At 35.3% G+C, this 22,299-nt stretch overlaps 1 protein-coding gene across 1 annotated transcript in view; it reads left to right on the top strand.

The window, feature by feature from the left end:
- ATP8B1 (ATPase phospholipid transporting 8B1) overlaps window positions 1-22,299 on the top strand; it is a 135,545-nt gene that overhangs the window by 76,085 nt on the left and 37,161 nt on the right. The window contains exons 3-14 of the mRNA XM_001366279.4: window positions 5,571-5,668; window positions 7,267-7,380; window positions 9,249-9,347; window positions 9,476-9,537; window positions 14,404-14,476; window positions 14,588-14,658; window positions 17,297-17,379; window positions 17,578-17,736; window positions 17,907-17,995; window positions 18,747-18,937; window positions 21,398-21,606; window positions 22,053-22,096. Of these exons, the coding sequence (XP_001366316.1) occupies window positions 5,571-5,668; window positions 7,267-7,380; window positions 9,249-9,347; window positions 9,476-9,537; window positions 14,404-14,476; window positions 14,588-14,658; window positions 17,297-17,379; window positions 17,578-17,736; window positions 17,907-17,995; window positions 18,747-18,937; window positions 21,398-21,606; window positions 22,053-22,096 (1,292 nt within the window). The remainder of the gene's footprint in view (window positions 1-5,570; window positions 5,669-7,266; window positions 7,381-9,248; window positions 9,348-9,475; window positions 9,538-14,403; window positions 14,477-14,587; window positions 14,659-17,296; window positions 17,380-17,577; window positions 17,737-17,906; window positions 17,996-18,746; window positions 18,938-21,397; window positions 21,607-22,052; window positions 22,097-22,299) is intronic.

Genomic DNA, 22,299 nt, shown 5'->3' with positions numbered 1-22,299 from the left:
ATGGATTTTTTTACCAATTAATTTCTCTCCACATTTCTATTTTATAAAGACTTGATACTGTGGGAGTAGAAATCTTGAATAGTAGCTTGTCTATAGCATTGATATGGTAGTTTAACTGACATTTTAAATTTTATTGTTTTTTTTTTCAATTAAAAATTCCTCATACAATAATAATAAGTCTATGTGTTTTCATGGCCACTATATTCTCTGATATTTACTATTCAGAATTGGATAGTAATAAATGGAAAAACTAGGTCTCATTTCAACTTCTGTCTTGTCTTAAATCTTTATGATTTTGTACCATATTTCTTTAAGAAAACATTTAATCTATATGAATACTCTTCATGTTCTCTTGTTTTTCCTTTCCCTTCTCCTTGCCTACTTACTTTTCCAGCCTTGATCTCCTTCTTTCTCCTTAATCCCTATCCTTTAATATCACTATGATAGAATATATGTATATATACATATACACACACACATATATATATACATATATATATATAGAGAGAGAGAGAGAAAGAGAGAGAGAGAGAGAGAGAGAGAGAGATCACCAAGCCTGATACCTAGTTTATAGATTGGGAAACTGAAGAACAAAGGGATCAAAGGAGTTATCCTAAAGTCACACAGATAATAAGGAGTAGAGTTAAGATTTTGCTCCGTTTATCTGATTCCAAAGCCACAATTCTTTCTGCTGTACCTCACAACTTTTGTTGCTGATGAGTCTTTCTGACTTCAGGCCTGGTACTCTAGCCACTGTACTACCTAGTGGCCCCTACCACCCTACTTGTCCTATATCATAAAACTTATGTATAACAAATCTATTGCATTTTTATTATATTATAAATTTGTAGAATGTAAAAGCCCTACTTTACTGTATTATACCACAAATCATACATGTCTATCAGCTGAGGGAATAGTCTAACTGATAAAAAGCTCAGCAATAGATCGATCATTGAGTGATGGATTTTTTTAGTTACTGGAAGTTTTATGAATCATCTACTAAATGTTAGAGGATTTCTGATCTGGATGAATGGAGGAAGAGGAGACAATGACTAGTGCAGAGAGGATGTGATGGTCTGAAAGAATTGAGGGGTCAAGGGTCATGCTATGGATGGAGAAAGTATAGGATTTGGTAAGGGAAGACAGGGAGAGAAGTAAAGAGCCAGTAGATTATGTTCAGATAAGGGGATTTGGGAATTCAATATGGAGGTAGTTCATTTGTGAGTGATCAAGGGTTCATACCATCTTTGTGTGTGTGTGTGTGTGTAATGGGGTGCAGGACTAGGTCATGGGAAGTGAGGTTAAGGAACTGAGTGGTTAGCATTTTTAAAAAAGAGTATGTATATTGAAGTCTCATAGTATGAGGGCAGAAGTTGATTGAAAAAGGAAGGGGAATGACCTGGGCATATCTGTAAGCAACAGCTTCTAGTATTTCGATTGAGTGGTAGAGATGAATAACATAGATTTCAAAGGAGATATCACTGAGTGATGAAAGTTAGGGAGAGAACTAGGTATTCCAACTCCCCAACTTTCACCAGTGAACCACGGGAAATGAGTGACTGTATCTGGTAATGGAAAGTGTTGCCAGGGTAGATATGTTATCAGTGAGGGGAGCCAGGCTGCAGTAAGAGCTAGAAGACAACAAGACTGGGAGAAGAAGAGATTTAAATTCAAGGGAAGGTTATTGCCTATAGAACAGGCATTCCAAGGGGTACTGTGGGAAGGGAGATTGGTGTTTTGTTGGAACTTTGGTGTGGGAGGGTTGAGGGGCATATGAATGACAAATATTGAAACAAGTCTTTCCAGTTTGGGTACTTTTCCCCATGGAGAAGAAAAAAAAACATAAATAGAAAAAGTGACATAAATTCAGAGTTATAAATTTTAAGCACCAAAGGAATTATATCAACCCCTGTATGTTCACTTTGACTCGTGTTTGGTACAGTCAGAGCTGGTGGGACTTGCCTTACCCCTGGTTGATGATTTATAAAAAACTCTAGTTCCCTTTGTTTTCTCCCTAGGATAAAACAGTGTAAACTCTAAAGTTTCTGGTTACTCATAGTCTGTTAAGTCCTAATTGTACCTCAAATGTGCTATAGCATGTCCTAAAATCAGAACAAAAGCTGCCTATGTCATAGACATGCCAATATCATCAAAGAATTCTTTTTTTTATTCTAGTAAATCATATTTCATTAAGTTCCCTGGGACTATGAGCCATATCTCTTCCTTAAATCTTCACTGACATGAAACAGCAAAATCATTCAATCTGTGCCCATTCATTTATAATTTTTAAGGTTTTAAATTCAACAAACATTTATTAAGTACCTTCTCTGTAGGAATCACTGTGCCAGGCACTAAAGAAAGACACAGCAAAACTTTACCTTCACTAAAGGAGTTACACTGTGCTGGAGTGGGGATGGGGCAAAACATTTGATGAAAAAAATTATACTGTACATAAGTATGTGGATGTGGATGACTATTTTGCTATTAAATCTATTGTTAGGCTTCTTTTCTTTGTTTTTATATTTCCAGCTTAGTGAACAAGTTCTATGTGGACATGGAAGATAGATTTCCCTGTGATCACCAAGCATTTGGATATGGGCACACAGTGGGTGCTTTACTTAATATTCAAGTGTTAGAAACCCAACATGCAGGGGACCTTTTTCTTTTATTTGCTGAAGGGCTTATACTAAAACAATTAGCTCTGAAAGCACAAAGAAAGAAAGGAATGGGAAGGTAAAGTCATTGATCAATCCACCAGCTAGCTTTCTGTTTCTTTTGTCTGAAGTAGGTCAGACAAACAAGAAGGCACACTACATATTAGGATTACCACTTGCTTAGATATTGACAAGTTTTTTAAAAATTGATGAGCATAAAACCCCTCATATCTGCACATCTGTAGAGAATTATAATAGAATGGGAAGAACACCCATAGTTTTATTGGGGGGGGCTCTCCAGTGATTTTTTTAATATATATGTACACAGTAGTTGGAAATTAATGATGCTTCTTAACTTTTAGTTTTGTGTTAAAATGTGTCCAAATAAGAATGAGGTGCTTCCTAAGTGAATGTGCTTGTGAATATAAATACATATATCCAAATGAATCTAAACCGTAGATCATGGAGGTAATGGTCATAGTTCAGAAAAGGAGTTGATGGAGAGAACCAGAACTGTTGCCATGAAAATAGGATGAATTCAATGTGTAGTCATTAAATCAGTTGTGAAAGACAGAAGCAAGGAAACCAAACATTGAAAGAAAAGCATAGTGTACTATCCCAATAGGATAGGTAGGGTAGAGTGGTACAATGACTAGAGCACTGGGCCAGGAGTCAGGAAGACACATCTTTCAGATTTCAAATCTGGCCTCAAACACTTACTAGCTATGTGTCCCTGGGCAAGTCACTTAACTCAGTTTCCTCATCTATCAAATGAACTATAGAAGGAAATGGCAAACTACTCAAGTATCTTTTGCCACAAATACCCCAAATGGGGACAAAAAAATCAGACATGACTGAAATGAACGAACAACAAAGTAGTCCCAATAATAACTACTCATTTCATTCGGATGAGGAAATGTTCTTCTAAAGCATGTTTTCATCTCTTCATATAGAGTTGCCAAGAACAGTAGTATAAAGTTCAAATAGAAAAAGTATTGGACATAAAGATCTTTGTGGGCTGCATGTTAACTTAGAAAACACTTGTTTATTTTATACACACACACACACATAAATATGTACATATACAGTAGGGCCATGGTGGATATGTTCCAAGACCTGTAATAGTCAAGAGCCCATTTGCCAAGAGAATTCAAAATTATATCTAGGCAAATGGGATCTTATTATCAAAGAACCTGTTTATAAGGGGGGGGGGGGAGAACTCCATCATAATTTGAATTCAAGTGTTACAGGTGCTTCATTGTACTGGAAGGGGAAAAGATGAACTAAAGAAACAATTTTTTTACTTTCTGGAGAAAAAGTTCTGATATTCATGAATTCAGAAGATCTTGCGCAAGGCACTGGCTTATAGATGCTTTGCGACAGTTTTTTAAGTCCCTGTGCTTCAGGAATTTTACCAACTAGTGAGGAAATAAGACACAGAAATAATTATTATTCATTATGCTAGTATGTGTGTATATGTAGTAGTAGTAGTAGTAGTAGTAGTAGTAGTAGTAGTAGTAGTAGTCTCTCGGTAACTGAGGATGACGATTGTCTTTGTGCGTTTTCATCTATGGTGTATAGATGAGTGTGTATATGTACATACAGAGTATCCCAGAAGCCTGATAAGGCTTCAATAGCTTAAATCTTTTAAATTTTAATAACTTAGAAGTGCCATAAGATTTGGGGGACACTGGATGAGTGTGTGTATATATATATGTGAATATGTGTGTGTGCACACATAGAAAATAAATGTTATAGAAGGGGAATGCATTGGGTGAAGTAACTTGATGGAAGAGATGAAATTTGAATTCAGCAATACCTAGTTGTATCAAATAAACTGAGAATACAAGGGGAAAGCTTCTAACAATAAGTTTTTCAGGAGAAATTTGCCTTTAAATAGAATTTTGTTAAATTTTAAAAATTAGACAGAAAGGAGGAAGTACTTTGCACAGGGAACTGAAAGTTTTGGCATATGCTAACCAGAGAGAGAGGGGAGGGAGAGCAAGGAGTTATAAAGCACTCTGGTTTGGGTATGAGAATTGTTTGTCCAAATGCAGCTGTTAAACTGTGTTGCTCTGTTGTTTCTAAAGTAAGAGCAGGGACTTGTGAGAATACCAGAGTTGTCAGCAGTCATTGTTTAATGGATTAAAGCTAAGTATACATTTTATCCGTGATTGAAACTTTAAAAGGATGAACTAATCAAAGTGTAGGTATTTGGGGTTTGTTTGTTTGTTTTTTTCTGGTGGGTTAAAAAATGTATGCATCAAAGAAATCTAGAGAGAAAGAAGCTCATTAAAAGAGGAATTCTGGGAACTAAAATAGAGTTTTGGACACAGAGTCTGGAAGACCTGGGTTCAAATTTTTGTTGTTCAGTCATTTCAGTTGTGTCTGAGTCTTCGTTACCCCATTTGGGGTTTTCTTGGCAAAAATACTGGATTGATTTACCATTTCCTTCTCCAGCCCATTTTACAGGTGAGCAACTTTAGGTCAGCAGGGTGAAGTGACCTGCCCAAGATCTCACAGCTAGTAAATGTTTGAGGTTAGATTTGAACTCAGGTCTTTCCACCTCCAAACCCAGCACTCTATCTATCCATTGAGCTATCTAGTATTGCCTGCCACTGGGTTCAGATTAGTCAAGTCGCATCCTTTCCTGACTCCAGTTTCTTCACTGGTAAAATAGGGATGATAAAGCACCTACACCATAGTGTTGTTGTAAAGGTTAAATGAAATATTGCATGTAAAGTGCTCCACAAACCTTAAAGTACAATATAAATTTCTCATAATTGAGAGCGAATTATCCAAAAATATAATGCCTTTTAAATGAGCAGTCAAGTAAAATAGTGTATATATTTTATTTTTATTTTGAAAAGTTGTTTCACTGTTTCCTTCTCTTTCCCCCCTCCCTATCTTTTTTAGAATGTACATGGCAAGTGAAGGCAAATGATCGGAGCTTCCATGAACAGCCCCAGTTCATGAACACAACATTCTTTTGCTTAAAAGAGAGCAAATATGCAGTAAGTTGTCTTTAACTCCCCAAACTGTCTTTAAATTGTGGTTGCTCATTATCAATAAGAGTCTTTATGGTGATTGTCTGTTCTATAGAGTGTTCATTATTATTTACTTCATGCTTTTATAATTACCTTGATAAGCAGATAAGTGTTGACTACTAAAATTCTGTGGTTATTCCCTCACCCGCATATTTCCCATTAAAGAAGGAAAGTGATTTCTAGAAATACTTTAAGGATAAACTGGACTTGGGAGTCAGAAAATCAACACTTATTAGCTGCATGACCCTCGACAAGTCATTTAAACTCTCTAAAACTCCATTTCCTCCTTTCTAAAATGTAGATAATAATAGGGTTGTTGTGAGGTTCAAATAAGATGATACATGTAAAATGCTTTATAGCTTTTAAAATGATATATAAATGCTTAATATTGTTATTATTTAATTATTAATAATAATAATAAACATAATATAAAATAATTGTTTCTATTATATAAAATATAAAATAAAATAATAAATATTAATTATTATTTAAATGGATTATTTAAATGATGTTGAATATCATGTACAGTTTGAGAAATCTTTCCATTGAGTAGTTATGATTAGATATATTTATATTAATTTTCCATTATTAATTATCATACACTATATATTTATGTCTAGAAAATACATGGTTATTATTGTTTATTTATTTATATGAATTTTCCCCCTAGCAATAAATTCTGATATTTAAAGGAGCTTTTAAAATCTTATAATAACTATTACTTTTCTTCCCTCAGTCTGAAAAAAATGAGGCAGTTTATTAGACTGGGAAACATTCAATCTAGCCCTAAATCTGACACTTATTACCCAGATGCTGTCAGTTCAGGACTTGGAGATTGAGGAGTCCTTTGCTTCAAATCCAGCCTCAGTACTTGGTTGTTATGTGGTCTTGAGCAATGGGCCTCATTTTCCTCATCTGATAAGTGAGGATGAGTAGTATTTTTTACTGGCTATTCTTCAGATGGTTGTGAGAAAAGCACTTTTCAAACTTTAAGCACTGTATGAACTTGAGTAATTATTTATTCTCTTTACTGTTACTAGTGAGAGGCAACATGGCTTAGTGGATGGAGAACTGACTTTAGAGTCAGGAACACCTGGCTTCAAGTCCTGTCTTTGGCAAATGCCTACTCTGTGTCCCTGGGAATGTCATATATCCTCCTACCACCCTGGGCAAATGCCTAAGAGTGTACATTGCAGAGCAATTGCATTGCATTGGTAGGCAAGATTTCCTTGCCAAGCATTCCCCACACTAAAGAAATATTAACCGTCCAGACCAAAAGAGAAATTATCTATAACAATAATATGGAACTTGGTAGATTTTTACTTTAAAAGTTATATATCTTCTTTAAGCTTTCTGGGAGTCATTTGGGGCATAAAGAATTAAAGCACATTTGAGAAATCTCACTAGCGCGTTCTGCCTGGTAAATGTCACTCACGATTCAAGTATGAGACTGTTAAACTTAACTTTTATTGGTCATTTCCTTATAGTATTCTGTGTCTGGGTCAGTATCAGATTTGGTGATAAGTGAATGAAAATACTTAAAATGATTCTTCTTTTTTCCACAGAATAATGCAATTAAAACCTACAAATACAATGCAATCACCTTTCTACCAATGAACTTATTTGAGCAGTTCAAGAGAGCTGCCAACTTCTACTTCCTGGTCCTTCTTATCTTACAGGTAATAATACTATTTGAGATCTTAAATCTCTTGTGAGTCATAGTTGCTCAATAATGTTTAATTTGTAAAAGATGGATGGCTCTGAGGATTTGATTTTTTTAAGGGAATAGTATCACAGCACCTTATACACTGGTGAGAGGCCAAATGATTACTGACTGACTGAAAAGATGGCGGGAAAAAAGATGTTTGCACAACTCTCCAGTTTGGACTCTTCTTACTGATAATGAAAGTTCTGTCTGCTTGTCCTAAAGTTCAACTCAACAAATATTTACTAAGAACCTACTCTGTATGAGCAAGGTTAGATGCTGGAGATAAAGACAAAAATAGCGCCTGCCCTAAGAAACTAAAATTCTCCTTCAGGAGATAAGGACAGCAGGGCTGGGAGAGAAATGCTACTTTAATAGAATGACCATAGATGATGGAGAGGGAAGATATGAGGTGGACATCTGGACAGAGTTCTCTCTTGGTATTTAAGGAATGAGAGGTAACATAAAGAAGCCATGGTACCTGAGCTGAGTCTCAAAAGAGAATTAAGTATCCCCCCTTTTTTTTAAACTCTTACCTTCTGTCTTAGAATCTATACTAAACGTCAGTTCCAAGGCAGAAAAATGGTAAGGACTAGGCAATTGGGGTTAAGTGACTTGCCCATGGTCACAGAGCTAGGAAGTATTTTGAGGTCAGATTTGAACCCAGGACCAAGATTAAGGATCCTTAAAGGTAAAAATGAAAAGTAAAGATATAGATTGTCTTACACGCAAAAGAAAAAAAAATACTATACCTGGACTACATCATGCTTTTGAAGTTACAGTCATGGATTAACAGTGTCCTTGGATTTAATCCATTGACATTTTTCAAATCTCAAACCTTTACTTCACTCTTATTCCAGTACCTTTTATGCCATGAATGTAATTCTCGGCTCCAGCAAGCTACACAAATTTGATCATTTCCTAGGAAAGTGTAAAGACCTGGCAAACAACTAATATGTCATCTGAGGACCAGGCATTCCTGGATTTGGTGATTAACTTCCACAGAGGGTTATCTACAAAGTAGTGTATTTATTTTGACCAGAACAATTCACGAGAATGTCTTCTTAAGTCATAGGAGGCTTATAGTCTGCACCAGTTAATGGATATCCCATGTGGATGAAACCTAGCTCTTCGGGAGTATTGAAGTGTTTTTTAACTTGAGAGCTAAAAACCCTCAATAATGTTCATTTTAGGACTGAAACCAGAACTATTTTCTTTAGGTCACTGCTCCAGGTGACCTGCTGGGGAAAACCTGGGATTTTATTGTTATTATTACATATATTGAACTAATTATGTTTAATAATTATATATTGCATGTTGTAGGTTAATTATTATGTATATTATAAAAGCAGATAGGTGGCAGAATGGATAAGAGAACTGGATTTTAACTCAGAAGGAATAGAGCACTGACCTCACACAGTTGTTATATGACTCAAAGGAAATAAAATATGTATGGTGCTTTGCATTCCTTAAAGCGCTACATAAGTGCCATTATAATTATTATTGACATATAGTCTTGTTGTCATCGTTATTTTCCAGAATATCTTAAAAATCATAATGCAATTTTAAGTGTTAATAACATTAAGCTTTAATAACTTAAATATGCACTAAGACTTTTGGAGCACCCTGTATAATAATAATATATAATATGTCTAATTATTATTATTATTAAAGCTTAAAACTGCAGGGACTTTTTAGACAAGTTTTATAACAGGTACCAAGAGCCTTTTACCAATATATCTTCATTAATTCAGGTGTAATCACCCAAATCAAGTGTTAAATTAAGTTTAAAAATGAATTCTATGGAAATGTTATGTATTTTATAACACTTTTATTTTTAAGGCAATTCCTCAAATATCCACGTTGGCATGGTATACAACACTTGTGCCTTTACTTTTGGTGCTGGGCATCACTGCAATCAAAGATCTTGTGGATGATGTTGTAAGTTCTTTTTTTATGCTAAGAATTCTGCTGGATGCTTTCAGATTATTTTAGCCTATAATTTTTGGCAGCACTTAAAATTTTAGAATTATTAAGGTGTCAATTCTTCTTTCTTCCTCCCCACCAAGGCTCGTCATAGAATGGATAAAGAGATAAATAACAGGACATGTGAAGTTATCAAGGATGGCAGGTACTGTAAAAGTAACTTTATTTCTTTTTACTCTATAAAATTTTTTCTAAATTTATTTGATAAAACTGAAGATTGATCATAATTAATGATGGTAGATATACCAATAAGGTTGATTTTTGTGCAAGTCTTAAAAAATTAGATTTAAAAGACCTTGAATCCAAGTATAAAAGGCATTGAAAATAATGGCCACAGAAGCAGCACAAAGCAGTCTTTATGTGCAGCAGTCAGTCAAAAAAAAAAAAAAGCATTTATCAATTACTTTATGCCAGTAGTTTTCACTGGGAGATACCAATAAAGGGGTTTTGTTTGTTTGTCTTTTAAAAACAGCCTCTCCCCTCAAGAAACTCACAATCAGGAGAAGAGACTAGGGCTAGATATAAAGTTATCTGCGTAGAGATTTTAATTGAACCCAAAGTAGTTAATGAGATCACTCTGTGGGAGAATATAGAGAGAATCAAGAAGCAGCTCCAGACTAGAATCATGGGAGGCCATTAACAGTTAATAACCTGGTGTGAAAAACCAGCAAAGGAGACTAAAAAGGAGTTTGGAAGCCAGATTGCATAGGATTTAGAATAGAGCAATAGGAAGAAGTAGAGGTACCCAGGGTAGATGATTTATTAAGGAATTTAGCCAAGAAGGAGAGGAGAGATATGAGATGATAGCTAGTGTGGTAGTAGGGTAAAATGTGAGAGTTGTGAGAGTGAATGAGACATCAGAGTCTGCAGCTAACAAGAAGGACTCAATAAAGACAGAGACTCAAGATAAGAAATATAGTAGGGGCAATCTGTTGGAGACTTTAGGATAGGATGGAGTCAGGTTTCTTTGTGAAGCATTTGTCCTTGGCAAGTTGAAGAATCACTTCCCTATCAGAAACTGAGGTGAAAGAGGAGATAGTAGGGAAAGATGATGGAATGACATAGGATGAATTGAGGAGAAAAGGTTGCCCTTTAACAATGGCCTGAACTTTTTTGTGAAGCAAGACATAGAGGGAACTATTGGTTGTATTTTTTACTTTTGATTTATATTTCAACAATGTCAGATATTAGTAGGAAGGAATAGGACCTATTAGTAGAAAAGGACATGTTTAAACAAAAGCTTTTTCACTGGTTGTGAATCTGTGCATCATATTTTTGCAGTAAGTGCAGACGTTAAAATGTGAATACTTGTATTTGTAAGCCATTTATTTGAAACTCAGAATACCTTCTCTCATGGGAAAATTGTTACAAGTTGTGGTGGTGGTGAGGTGATAGATATGAGATTCAGAAAGAGATGTACATTTTCAAATATGGCCAGTGTGAAAACTTGTTTTGTTTGACAGCATTTTGTGCTACAAGAGTCTTCTTTTAAGTGAGAGGGGGAGGTAAAAAAAGAAAAGAAATGCTTGTTAATATTTTTAAAAAGCAGTGATAAGGTTCTCAGACCAATCCACAAAATACATTTAAAAAAAGAAAATGTAGCTGAAATTATTGAAAAAATACTGACACTGAAACTACTTGATCCTGTGAAGAAAAATGAAATTTGGAATCTTCAGTAGCTGCTATGAGAAAGAGGGGTCATTTTGAGTTGTTAATAAATTGAGTAGAAGGGGTAGGTAGGCAACTGAGTGGATAGAGTCAGGCCTGGAGATGAGGTCCCAGGTTTAAATCTATCCTCAGATACTTCCTAGCTGTGTGTTCCTGGGCAAGTAACTTAACCCCAATTGCCTAGCCCTTGTCACTCTTTTACCTTGGAATCCATATCTAGTATAAAATTTAAGACAAAGGGTAAGGGTCTAATTTTTTCCCCTAAGGAAATTGAGTATAAGTCAGGGATCGGGATTGCCTGTAATATGAATTGCTATTCTGTATCCTCAATGGATTACTAAAAATAACTTAATTAGAAACAGATGATAAATTTGAAGGAATTGATTTGTTCATTTGTAGCTTAAAGACCTTCTGAATTCCAACCCAAGTTTTAAAATTGAAGTATTAATTTATTTTAATTTAGACTATTCTTTGATCCCCTTTGCTATGTCCAGAATTTCATTCTACTAAGGCCTCTCAGCAAATTCTTCCCTTTTAGGTTCACTCTCTCCAAATTTATTGATAATCAACGTCCTGTTAGCTCTTCTCTTCATTATTCTCTAGCAAGTGACTTGCAATGATCTCTTATCATCCCTTTAACTATTATCCAAAATCACTCCTCCTTTTCTCAGCCAAACTTCTAGAAAAAATATGCTCACTACTATTTGTATCCTTTTCCTCTCACCTTATTTGCAAGTCTTCCTAATCTGGTTTTTGATCTTGTCACCCAGTTGAAACTACTTTCTCCAAAATTACTTGTAATTTTCTGGATGTTCAATCCAGTGACCCTTTCTTAATCTTCAGCCTTGCTGACCTCTGCAGCATTTAAACCTGTGGTTCACCCTTTTCTCCCGAACACTTGTTCCTTTCTGACTTTTTTTGATACTGCCTTATCTTTGTTCTCCTCCTATCTGTCTGACTGCTACTTCTCAGATTCCTTTGCTGACTCAAAATCTATATCATGATCAGGCTCCCATCCCCTTCTCTCTCCGCATTATCTCTCTCTGATCTCATCAGCTCACATGAGTTTTATGATCATTTCCTTGCTGATGACTCAGGTTTATACATCTAGCCTTAGTCCCTTTGCACAGCTCCAGGCACACATCACCAAATGCTTTTTGATATTTTGAACTGCATGTCCCATGCTCAGCCTCAGCATGTCTAAAACAGAACTAATTTTCTCTCTCTCTCAACCCACCCCTATTTCAGAGTGTCTTATTTATGCCTAGTCGCTACTATCCTTCCAGTTATCTGGGTTAACAATTTTGGTGCAGTACTTAACTCTCCACTTTCATTTGTCCCCCATAACTAATCAGTTGTTTAACTTGCCATTTCTAGCTCTGTAGTACCTTTCATATATATACTCATTACCTCTCAGCCAATTTCAATGACTTCTTAATTGGGTCTCCCTGCTCCACTACTCCAATGCTGTCTTCACTCAGCTGTCAAAGGGATTGCATTAAAGTGCAGTTCTATGTCTTCTTCATTCTAAATATTCTCCAATAGTTCTTTATTATCTCTAGGAAAAAATATAAACTCCTTTGTTTGACATTTAAAGCCCTTTACAACAGCCCTGAATTTACCTTCCAGCTTTAGGTCATACTAATCCATTTCCTAGTCACTGTGGTTCAACCAAACTGCCTTCAGTTTTTCACACATAGTACTTTTATTTCCTTGACTTGGCAGTGGTGATCCCCCATGCCTGGGATGTACTCTCTCTAACCCCTCTGCCTCTTAGAAGAATAATTTCCTTCAGGGATCAGTCCAAGTACCACTTAAATCATGAAACAATTTCTAGTCCCTCAACTGCTGGTGCCTTTTCCAAAAAAAAATTCTCTCTATTGTATCAATCTTGTATTTATCCACATTTGTGCAAGTTGCTTTTCCTGTACAGACTGTAAACTGTTTTTAAGTATTCTTTCACTAGTTAAATGAGGTAATATTTGTAAAAGTGCTTAAATGCTAGCTTATATCATCATCATCATCATCATCATTTGTTACTTTCTTTTTATATCACCAGAGCCAGGCATGGTCCAACAAAGTTGATGGATGTTTATTAATACATTCTTGTTGATTTTTTGGCTAATAGTGAAAACTGAATCAATTGAAGCCAGATTTTAAAAACCTTATGATTATTGATTGTAAATCCTAGCAAATTAGAAAAATCAACATGGTGAGATTTTCTCTTTATATGCATTTTAAGTCAGAAATTATTAGGGAGACCACAGTGCCTTGATTTTTTGCCTCTAATAATTGGTTCCAGAGGCATCTTGTTAAGTTTAGTGAAATTCTTGAATGGATAAATTTTTGGTGCTATTCTATTTCCAAAATGCATAAAATTTCCTCCAAATTCTGAGTTACTTGAAACTGGATTTGGGAACTTCCTTTGCAATTTGGATCTGAGAATTATGGAAGTTGGAATATGGAATATGAGAATTATTCCATTTTTGGAATCTAAGGATTTCATTCTCCCCTTCTGTAGTCCCCCAAAATAAAATATATCCACTCAATTAGATTAGAATGATGGCTAGTTGCTTACAAAAAAACAAAAAGAAAGATCGTTTCACCCTTTGGGTAATTTGTCCTCTTAAATCTTCCATTGTTAGTCAGAGGCTCCCTTTGTAGATGGTGGATGAATAAGAACAGTGGCCTGTTTAGCTCCACAGATGACTGACTAGATTTAAGTTGCAAAATATTAAAATTTTAAGATCAAACAGCAAACAAATGAACATTTGCAGTCTACAGTGTCAAAGTTCTGGTAACTCTACCAAAATATAAAGCCCTAGATTTTAGATGATCCTTGCTTTAAAAGAGAACCAAACTCTTGCTGAGTTAAATATTCTAACATATATATGACTGCTGGCTAGATGAACTTGGCAAGTAACAAGAGATCCTAGGTTCAGTGATATAAAGTAGACTGTGGAGGGGTCAAGAATGGTCATCAATAGTATAGTTATTTGCTAGGCCAACTTGGAGGAGGAAGAGAAGAGAGGGAATCTGAAGAGTAGTGTAGCTTCTTGAAAGTCCCTCAACAAAATAGAGATTCCCTGAACCAATCCTTAGTGAGCCCTTGATACATTTTTTTCCAGGATCTAAAGATGCTAGCTTAAGGTAGGCTAATAATGCTTTCATTATTTCTTGATTCTATGCCACCAATAAAATATATTTTAAGCAAAAAATGCAGATTTTCTACTATCTTTCTTAAGAGTAGCCACATAGTTCTAATTCTTAGATATTTCTAATATAAATTTATAACATGAGTCTTTAAAGGAATAATTGTTACTATTTCAAATGCTATTTTTAGGTTCAAAACTGTAAAGTGGAAAGAGGTTCAAGTTGGAGATGTAATTCGTCTGAAAAAGAATGACTTTATTCCTGTAAGTGAACAAGTCTTCATCATTTAATCCAAATTTGCCTTAATTTATGACCTTAAATATAGTTTCACCTTGATCTTTAATGTGTTAACTTGTGTTTATTGTTTTCACTAGGCTGACATTCTTCTCCTGTCCAGCTCAGAGCCTAACAGCCTTTGTTATGTAGAAACTGCTGAATTAGATGGGTAAGGATATACCTTTTGAAAGGTGACTTAATTTCAAGCATTGAAGTACAAGTATAGCATACATATTGCTTATATTTGTAGTTACAGACGTATGCATTTATATTTACATGTGAATATTGAAGTCGCAGGTTCCAGGACTGTCATAAATATTGGAATGTCTCTTGAATGTGGAATCAAAAGACTTAGGTTCAAGTTTCAGCTTTGCTACTTTCTAGCAAAGGGAACTTGGCAATTTGCCTTAAAACTTTTTCAATCTTTGGTTATCTCATCTCTAAAGTAAAGATGAGGAAAGAATTCCATAACTGGATTGAACTTCAGATATCTTCTAATCTAGCCTCTACTGCCTGAACATGAATCCTCTAAACAATGTCCTTGATAATTAGCCATTTGGCCTCTGTGGGTAGACATCCAACAGATGAGAAATTTCTTTTTTATTTGTTTTAAACCCTTACCGTCAGTCTTAGAATCAATGCTAAGAATTAATTTCAAGACAGATGAGCCATAAGGACTAGGCTATTGGAGTTAAGTTACTTCCCCAGGGGTACACAGTTAGGAAGTGTTTGAGGTCAGATTTAGACCCAGGACCTTATCTCTCCAGCCTGGCTCTCTATCCACTGAACCACCTAGATGTCCAAGGAAGAAATTATTATTAAGGAAAGCTGAGAAATTTCCTAGCTCATCCACCTTTAGCAGCAGAGTTCCAGTTGGTGTCTATGTAGCTAAAATTATTTCTCAGGATTGTGTCACCTCCTGGCAACCAGAATGATGAAGGACCATGCCAACTGAGGGAACTAGAGATTTATAGTCTGAAAAGAGAAAGCTCAGGGAGAATATGATAAGTGGCTTCAAGCATTTGAAGGGCTGACAAATATGTGGAAAAGAATTACACGTGTTCTATTTCACCTCAAAGGAGCAATGGGGTGGGAGGCAAGAAGAGATCAGAATAATATTCTAACATTTAATGCTCTGCATAAATAGAATAAGTTGCCCCAATAGGTGGTGGGTTCCCTCTCCTTGGAGATCAATGGATCTTCTAGCAGATGCTGCAGGATCACTTGCAAAGGCAGTAAGATGGAGATTTCTTTCAAGCGTGGATTGAATGAAATGACTGCTGAGGTCCTTGTTAAATTCTGTGATCCTGCTCTGTCTACCTCAGAAAGTTGGTTGGAAGGATCAAATGTGATATTCTATATGAACAATTTTAGTTCTTAATAATTGAGTAGGAATCTCTAGAAAAAGATGCGTGACTTCTTATAAATATGAAAAACTTCTCATGACTCGCCTACTAGACTATGTTAAACCCAGTTAGCCGTTTGTCTAATAGGCAGAACTAAATATGCTATTTGTGGAAATTTTGAAATAAAATCCTTAATAAGAAGTATTGCTAAGGACAGCTAGGGGACTCACTACATAGAGAGCTAGTCCTGGAGTTGGTAGGACCTGGGTTCAAATGTGACCTCAAACACTTCCTAGCTGTGAGATCCCAAGCAAGTCACTTAATCCAGATTCCTTAGCCCTTCATGCCTTTTTGCTTTAGAAGCAATATTTAGTAACAATTCTAAGATAGACGGTACGGGTTTAAAAAAGAGAAAGAGATTTCTAGAAGGTAAAAAGCATTACCTGCAAGGTTGTGTGGACTTAGACCTTTCCATATGTTTTTAGTGTCTTGCCAAGTGAGGTCTGAGAATATATCATATTTTGGTTTGATGTGAATGGAGGTGGCTAAGTGGCTCAGGAGATAGAGTTCTAGCCCTGGAATCAAGAAGACCTGAGTTCACATTTAGCCTGAGATTTTTATTGTGTGACCCTGCACAAATAGTTTAATCTCATTTTGTCTATTCCACAAGAGAAGGAAATGGCAGTCTATCCCAGTGTCTTTGCCAAGAAAGCCCCATGGACAGTACTGGAATGCTATTTTAAGGTCAAGTAGAGTTGGACACAACAGGACAACAAAATGTAATGTGTCATCATTAACAATTACACCCTTATTTTCTCAGGTCAAATGATCCAAAAAGAAAATGATTTGGTTTCTATGATGATAGGAAATAATTGAGTTTCATTTTTGAACATAGGCAAACCAATGCCATTCTAATTGTATGCCTATTGAATGTGGTAAAATATCAAAAGTTTGGTTTGCCAAAGGTTCTAGAGAGTTTGGGATGAATAACAGAAATAGCAGCCATCTTACCAGGTAGGTAGGTAGGTAGGTAGGTAGAGAGAAAGCCAGTTCATCTGGTTAATTTGCCATTCAGTCTGGTGAATTGATAGTTTAAAATGTTCAAATATTTGTTCATATATTAGCTCAGAGAAAGCTGCTTTCATAGGGAACCTGATGTTAATTTGCCAAAGATTTGGCTCCAGTCCAGTGAACCCCTTACTTCTTCTCTCTCCAAAACTTTCAATTAAAATTGGAATTAGAAAATAGAACCATATCTATTGTATATGATTGTGTAAATAACTGAAAACTACCAACTAGAACATGTTACTGATTCTCAATATAGAAAGAATAAGAATATATAATGAAATCTTGTAAGATTTTAAATAATTTTTATTACTAGTTTTCTTCATGAGTATTTTTCTCTTTAAGTGACTGATTTGATCCAACTAAATTTTTTTTGTTTTAATTTGTTCCCTCTAGAGAAACAAATTTAAAGTTCAAGATGTCACTTGATGTAACAGATCGATATCTCCAAAAAGAGAGTGCATTGGCAGCATTTGATGGTTTGTACAAAGTAGATTCTCTGTCTGTAACTTTGGTAGAGGTTTTAGTTACCAGCCAATTTCTAAAAATATTAAAAATTTTTATTTTAAATAAATTTACTTTAAATTATATTAATTAAAAATTTATTTTTAACTTAAATTAATTTTAATAAAGTTTGAGCATTTTCTTAGATTGAAATTTTTTTTTATTCAACTTAGGTTTTGTTGAATGTGAAGAACCAAATAATCGACTGGATAAGTTTACAGGAACACTATTCTGGAGAAACTCAAGTTATCCTTTAGATTCAGATAAAATTTTGCTGAGAGGCTGTGTGATCAGAAATACTGATTTCTGCCATGGCTTGATTGTTTTTGCAGGTACTTTATTTTCTTATGTCATTAGTAACCTGAGGTAAATAATTGAAATGAAGGGCAAAATATTTCCTGCCTGCCCATTCAACATCAAAAACATACAGTGAACTTTAAAATTTAGCACATAGTTAATTGTTGTTTTTCATATTTTGATCACATTGAATTTGTTTTTTCAGGAGCTGACACAAAAATAATGAAAAACAGTGGGAAGACTAGATTTAAAAGGACCAAAATTGATTACTTGATGAATTATATGGTTTACACGGTAAAATATTTTTATTTCACTGTACAAACAATTAACCTGTTCCACTTGTCAGTTTAAAAATAGTATTTAGCTACAATAGTGAGTGAAGTAAAATAGAAAGATTGCTGGGTTTGGGGTCAAAGATCTCTAGCTCAGCTTAGAGCAGTTTACTCCTCTCTCTTAATTTCAGTTTCCTTGTCTATAAAATAAGTATATTGGGCTTGATGAGCTCCACGATTCCTTTAGTTCCAAATGTTAGTTCTCAAGGACTGATTGGAGCAGCTAGGGAGTTCAGTGAATAAAATACTGGCCTGGAGTCAGGAAGACCTGAGTTCAAATTCATCCTTAGAGACTTATTCACTAGACAAGTCACTTAACCTCTGTCTTAATCAACTGGAGAAGGAAATGGTAAGTCACTCCAGTATCTTCTTCCAAGAGAACCCCAAAATTTACAGTCACAAAAAAGTCTGACATGACTGAACAACAACAGTAAAGTTTTCTCATAATCATTTTTGCAGACAAATTTTGGAAGGCAGCAAACAAATAATTGAGATACTATTAGAAATCATTAAAGAAGCCAAGAAAAACCTTCAAGGAAAGTGTTCTGGTACTGTTTTGCTGCTTATTATTAGTGTTTCTAGATTTATCAAATATTTATAAATTAAGGAATAAGCATAGCTTTTTGAATAGACAGAACTAGGAATCTAACATGGCCCAACTCTTGTTCAAAGGAAGATCTGAGTAATACATATAAACATGTTTCACTTTCTAGATTTTTGTTGTCCTTATACTCCTTTCTGCTGGTCTAGCTATTGGACATGCTTACTGGGAGGCACAGGTTGGTAATTATTCTTGGTACCTGTATGATGGACAAGATAACTCCCCTTCATATCGTGGATTCCTTAACTTCTGGGGCTACATCATCGTTCTGAACACCATGGTACCCATCTCCCTCTATGTCAGGTAATGAAATGTCCTCTTTTGTTTCTTGTGTTAAGCTTAATGGGAAAGTCCACAATTTATTGTTAAATGAGTACTTATGCTCATTTATTATGCTCTCTTGTAATGTAAAAAAATTTCCCCTATGAAAAATCCTCAAATGTGTTGAGCTTTAAAGTGTTTTCATAATCAGGCTTAAGAGCAGAAATCAGTGTTGGGTGAGATTTCATTTCTTACCTTTTTTTTTTATAAAAACCTTTACCTATTTTCTTAGAGTTAATACTAGGTATCAGTTCTAAGGCAGAACAATTAGGGCTAGGCAATCCTGGTTAAATGACTTACCCAGGATCATATAGCTAGGAAATGTCTGAGGCCAGTTTTGAACTTAAGATCTCTAGTCTCCAGAACTGGCTCTCAATCCATTGAGCGACCTAGCAGCCCATCTTATCTTTTTCAGAGATTTTTTTTTCATCACTCCCTGAGGAGTTCCAATGCTTCCTGCTCTTCCATTTGTGCCAATTCCTGGGACACACACTATTCTGAAGCATTCTCGCTTTACTGTGGCTTCATAAGAATGTGTGGAGGGCATGACTCTACCACTTCATGTTGTTTCTCAGATTTGAAGCTCTTTTTCACTTTGGCAAACTGCTTCTTCTCCTACTTTTTAAGGTGGTGTAAAGAAAAAGAAGGGATTTATTCTCCCTTGCATTTAAGAAAAGTATCAAGCACCTCATGCCTCTGAAACAATCATTGCTTAATTTAGTGATTTTCTTTTTTTTTAATTTCCAAAACTTTCTCTTTGTGTTATTTTGGTATTTAATGCTAATGCCTTTGGAGCAGCATCTTATTATGTCTTGAGTTTCAGGTTTCCACCTAGAACATAGACCCTTAATGTTTACTATATTGCCTAGGCACATAAATATTTATAAACTGCTTCTTGAATTGAATTAATAAATAGTCCAGAGACAAATGGGCACAGTGTTCTTTAATTAGATGTAATGATAATTGTCTCATTTTATATTTCATTGTATGTACTTAAGGGAAAACTTTTCATATGAAGTAAAGCTCTGAATCAGGCATCTGTTTATATAGTAAGAAATCTAAACTCATCTCTGATAGATTGTTTTAAAGATATTTACATATACTTTTATGGCTTTGTGCAGTATTACAGATTCATTAAATTCAACCTTGATTGCCTACAGTGTGCAAAACACCATGGTAAGCACTTATGAAAGTACAGTTACAACAATAGTACAAAGTACAGCCTGGGGTCAGGGTGTGAGACAGAGAGACAATGATAGACAGAAACAGAGATATACATAAAGAGAATATCTTATGAATTACTTCACTTTATAAAGAGAATACATGAATTTTCTGTTTTCCTAGAATTTATTTTTCCATCTTTCTCAGCAATTTTGGAGACATTCTTTCCTTAGCCACTGAGAGTTCTGAATACTTTCTTATATCTGTCTAATAAGTGCTTGAAATTCTAGACTCTTGACTCGGAAAATTCCCTATACTCTTTTACTCTAGATATTCCTTAACCTTGGTAACACTGGTTTTGAAGGAACTTTCCTTTTCAGCTCTTGAATCGCAGTGTAGGCCTTAGTAATTCCAAGATATTTACATAGCCTAGAAATGCATGCTTTATTTTGCTCTCTGGCTCTGTGATATGATCAGCCCTACTTTGCTCACCCCATTTGAGATGAGGAATGGGGTGTCCCAAGATAAAATGTTTTAGATACAGTTTCAAGGAAGGGAGAAGGAGCAAAGATTTTCTTCCTTTCCAATAATATTCTGATAGTATTGCTTAGTTGAATCTATATGACACTAAATTGTAGGAAGATGAAAATTATCGCTCTACAGCTAGTCAACCAGCCAGTAAGCATCTGGTAAGTGCTTATTATATGCCAGGCGATAGATTTGGTGCTTTGGATAACAAAGACAAAAATGAAACAATTCAATATGTACATATACCATTCTGTTCATCAATAACATTTTTAAAGCATTTTTTTGTGTCCCTCATCATGCCAAGAGCTGGTGTTACAAAGAAATTTTTGTCCTCAAGGAGCTTACATTCTAATGAGACACAACATAAATAAACAAACATATACAAAATACATACAAATATACAAAATAAGCTAAAGTAACGAGGGGTAATATTAGCAAGTGGGACATCAGGGAAATGTTTGACAAAGAAGGGAATTTTTGAGCTGAGTTTTGGAAGGCATAAGGGATTCAGAAAGACAGAAATGAGAGAATGAGTACATTCCAGACACGGGGAACAGCTAACTAAGTGGCACTGAGTTGAAAGATGGAGTACTGAAGATGAGGAATAGCAAGAAGACCAAGCTGGTCCCTTGTGTGAGTAAAAAGAAAGAGATCAATGGATGAAATGTGATGGAGATAGGATGGGGAAAACAAAACCCAGTGTGCACATTTTGTATCTGAGCAGTCCAATAAGAGTTATTTTTTCATTTCTAGTGTTGAAGTCATTCGTCTTGGGCAGAGTTATTTCATAAACTGGGACCTACAAATGTACTATCCTGAGAAGGATACACCAGCAAAGGCTAGGACAACCACACTGAATGAGCAGCTTGGGCAAATCCATTACATTTTCTCTGATAAGACAGGAACGTTAACACAGAATATCATGACATTTAAAAAGTGCTGCATAAATGGACAAATATATGGTAAGTATTAGCCGTTATTTCACTACCATTTCATTTTTTCACTGACCATTTGTGGCAGATGTATTGTGGATAGAGACCTAATCAGTCCTAGAGAGAGATAATAATAACTGTCATTTATGTAGCACTTTTAAGGTTTACAAAGTGCCATGGCATGTTACCTCATCTAATCTTCCCAACAACTCTTTGAGGTAAATGGTTTTAGTCTCATAATTTTAAAAATGGGGAAACTGAGAGATAGTAAATGACTCATCTGCTGTTTCACAGTAAGTGTCTGAGGCCACATTTGAACTCAGACCTTCCTGACTCTAGGACCAGCGCTCTTTTCGATTGGACCAAATTAAATGCTTCTATACAGAGTAACAGAAGAGATAAGAGGGATCTTTGTGGTAACAGGATCTCTTTTTTGCTGATTTACCTTGTGATTTTAATATTTGCTTTTACTTCAGGGGACAACAGGGACGCATCCCAGCATCAACACAGCAGGATGGATGTGAGTTCTTTCACTTACTTCAAAGGTTTTTGGTTGGTGACATTTTGTTTGGGAACAAATGTTAGCTTGCGAATAGTTCTGTGTGTTTTTTAATGCATTTAAATTATGCAATGATTCTTTTCTATACTCGGAATGAATATTTTAGCCTACTTGAAGCTCTAAGATGGCCATTTTCATGTTTGATATTTTTTCTTCCTTTTTCT

The sequence above is a fragment of the Monodelphis domestica genome, chromosome 3 (assembly GCF_027887165.1).
Source record: "Monodelphis domestica isolate mMonDom1 chromosome 3, mMonDom1.pri, whole genome shotgun sequence".
NCBI classification, from domain to species: domain Eukaryota; kingdom Metazoa; phylum Chordata; class Mammalia; order Didelphimorphia; family Didelphidae; genus Monodelphis; species Monodelphis domestica.
The sequence above is the reverse complement of the archived record's forward strand: the minus strand, read 5'-3'. Positions and strand labels throughout refer to the sequence as shown.